A 3415-nucleotide genomic window follows, 5' to 3' on the forward strand; every position below is an offset into this window, starting at 1 on the left:
CCGCGTTGGGCGGTGCGGCTTCCGATAAAGCAGTTTCCGGTCTTCAGGGGGTGTATGTGAACACAATTGAGCTCTTTATTCCAAGAGTGAGAGTTCTCGCTGTTGTTGTACTTTTTTTACACAGGATACAATGAACTAAGCAGGTTTACGATCTCACTTATGCACCATTCATCGCTCCCGTGATCTTCCGCACAGACATCGACATATCACGTGTCGGCTGTCTGGCGAAGTCTGCCTGACCGGGCATAGCTGCTGACTAAGAGCGTCCAAAACCGAGTAACGTGTTTCACAAGCTAGTGCGCGACCCAAGCTAGTGCGCGACCCAAGCTAGTGCGCGACTTCGCATTCTATCGCGTACTCTCAATTAATTCTTTTTAATAACAATGCAATCCTCGTACGACTCTCAAAAAGAAGGTTGTATTTTATTAGCTATTTAAGCATTTAATTCAGGTCAATTTAAGAGTTTACACGCTGCATCACGTGCGTACGATGTACCTAAAGATACTCTAGCTAGACGCTATTATGGTACACTCTCTCGGCGCGATTCCCATCGTACGACACAAAAACTAACTCCTCTTGAGGAGGATATCCTTCTACAACGTATTTTTGACCTTGATGCTCAAGGATTCTCACCCCAAATAGCTATCGTACGAGAAATCGCGAATATCATCCTCACGAACCGCGACGCGTCTATCCCACAAACAGTCGGCAAGAATTGGGCTACCAACTTTGTTAACCGCCACGACTCGCTCCGTACGATGTATAACCGAAAATATGATTACCAGCGCGCAAAATGCGAGGATCCAGTACTCATTCAGGGCTGGTTCAGCGTCGCACGAAACCTGATCGCGAAGTACGGTATACTTGAAGAAGATATCTATAATTTTGACGAGACTGGCTTTCAGATAGGGGTTATCTTAACCTCAAAAGTGGTTACAAGAGCTGAGAGAAAGGGTCGTCCGAAGACAAAACAGCCAGGCAATTGAGAATGGGTTACTATCGTACATGGAATTAATTCACAAGGGTGGTCAATCCCCGCACATATCATCCTCGCGGCGAAGCTTTATTAAAGTACCTGGTATACAGAGAGCAATCTACCGCGTGATTGGGCTATCTCTGTAAGTGAGAAAGGGTGGACGGACGATGAGATCGGATTTGAATGGATCCAGCACTTCCATAAGCACACTCAGCATCGTACGAAAGGCCAATACTGATTGCTCGTACTAGACGGACATAGAAGCTATTATTCAGCCCAATTTGAAGAGTTTTGCAAGCAGAATCAGATTATTATAGCCTGTATGCCTGCTCATTCTTCTCACATCCTTCAGCCATTGGATGTAGGTTGTTTTGGCCCGTTAAAGGCATCGTACGGCAAGTAAGTAGAAGGCAAAATGAGGCTTGGCATCAACCATATTGATAAAGAGGAGTTCTTACACCTCTACTATCCAGCTCACGCATAAGCAATAACTGAAAAGAATATCCGGAGTGGATTTATAGTAACTGGCCTTGTTCCTTTCAACCCAGATCACGTTTTTTCTACCCTTAATCCGGTCGTACGAACGCCCAGCCCTGTTCCTACTGAGGTATCAGTATGGGAGTCAAAAACGCCTCGTACGATACAGGAAATCAAGCGTCAAGGACAGCATATTCAAGAGCAGCGTCGGCGCCGTACGAATGCGCCTCATTCACTATCTGATTCTGCTTTTCAACAGCTGTTGAAAGGCTTTGAGACTGTTGTACATGAACGAGCTATACTGCAGGTTAAGAATGCCGCACTCCGAGCTGAAAATCAATGTCAAAAACGAAAGCGAGCAGTTTGTCGTACGAGGGTTCAAACTGGAGGTACCTTAGCTATTAAAGATGGTCAGAATAAGGTGTACGAGCGTGAGATAGAGCGTTAAATCCAGATTGAAGTACAGCAAGGTGGCGCTCATACGATAGATCCACGACCAAAAACACGTGCTCCACCAAAATGCAGCCTCTGTGGATCACTTGAGCATACTGCTCGTACATGTTCTATATAATAGATTTTAGCTTAGATAATTATTTAATTAATAATATGCTGTTGTACGACAATATTTTAATTTAAATATTTTAAGGTGTAAAAAGTCGCGCACTAGCTTGGGTCGCGCACTAGCTTGTGAAACACGTTAGGAATTCAAGTCAAGTCAAGTCAAGGGGTAGGGGACAGGAGAACAACCATACAATCCATCAGTCAAGACAGCATACAATGAACTAAGCAGGTTTACGATCTCACTTATGCACCATTCATCGCTCCCGTGATCTTCCGCACAGACATTGACAATGATGTTACGAAGTAACATGGGAATCACGTGAAAGGAAAACGATCATGTTGATCATTCATGATCAAGATGATCGGTTTGCATAAGTGAAAGGTTGTGATTCGCCCGGAAGGATTGGACGAATCAGGAATACAGTCTGCGATCAGTCTGATCATTCATGATCAGAATGAGCGCCAGGTTTCATATGTCTATAAATATGTCTTGTCTCGCCTTCGCTACGGCTCTCTGTGATTCAACTGTCTAGTTTATCTAGTAGTTAGTTTGAATACATTCCTATACTCTTGAAGCTCAGACTATTCTAAATCATAACATAACTATCTTATTATATTCCTTCCATAATAAGCTCTTGTTATATCTTGTTCCTTTACTCTAGGAAGCTAAACCCTTCCGAAGTGGCTTACATTAGTGAGGCTAGTCAGTATTGGGAAAGTATTCCTAACAATCTGCAGGTATTACTATCTACTATAAGTTTTAAATATAATTTATATAGAGTATAAAACATTACTTCCTTTAATTCAGCCATAAGGTATTTTATGTACCTAATCATAAGTTGGTTGTAACAGAGCTAGACTGGTCCTTGGAGAACACTATATCCTTCCAACTAAACTTTCGGGACCCTTCCTCACATCGTTTTCTTTTCTTACCGGCGAGCAGCATGACCTGCTTGTGCTTAGCGGCGGAGAGGAGGATGGAGCGGTCGAAGTCGATGACCATGGCACGCTGCCGCTCAGCATTCCACAGTAGGTTGGCGTAGCGTTCGTCGCCATGCACGACGCCCTCCGCGCGCACCTCTGCCCACGACCGCTGCGCCTCCTGCTCTAAGTTAGGCGGGCCTGCCGTCTCGGCATCCTCGCCGGCCCATGACATGAGCATCATGTGCACGATCCATACGTCAATATCCTGACAGTACGCGTTCACGAGGTCGATGTTTCCTAGATGCACCGGCACCACTTCACCCTGGAGCCTGTTGAGCCGTTGGTAGACGCGAGCCTCGTGCTGCAGGGCGCCGACAAAGACGGAGACGGTGCCCTTGGCTGCAAACGTGTATCCGTAGCCCGTCAAAGTCAGTTTGAAGAGTGCTCCTCTCGAACCCACTTTGTCGTCCAAGGACT

At 45.4% G+C, this 3415-nt stretch overlaps 1 protein-coding gene across 1 annotated transcript; it reads right to left on the reverse strand.

The window, feature by feature from the left end:
* Window positions 1-2846: 2846 nt before the first annotated feature.
* On the reverse strand, window positions 2847-3176 carry PV09_09500 (uncharacterized protein; the record flags this gene model as incomplete). The annotated part of the gene is made up of 1 exon (XM_016363565.1): window positions 2847-3176. One exon carries the CDS (start codon window positions 3174-3176, stop codon window positions 2847-2849), a length of 330 nt encoding a protein of 109 aa, XP_016208581.1.
* Between the last annotated feature and the right edge of the window lie 239 nt (window positions 3177-3415).

This window comes from Verruconis gallopava (genome assembly GCF_000836295.1).
Source record: "Verruconis gallopava strain CBS 43764 unplaced genomic scaffold supercont1.74, whole genome shotgun sequence".
Lineage (NCBI taxonomy): Eukaryota > Fungi > Ascomycota > Dothideomycetes > Venturiales > Sympoventuriaceae > Verruconis > Verruconis gallopava.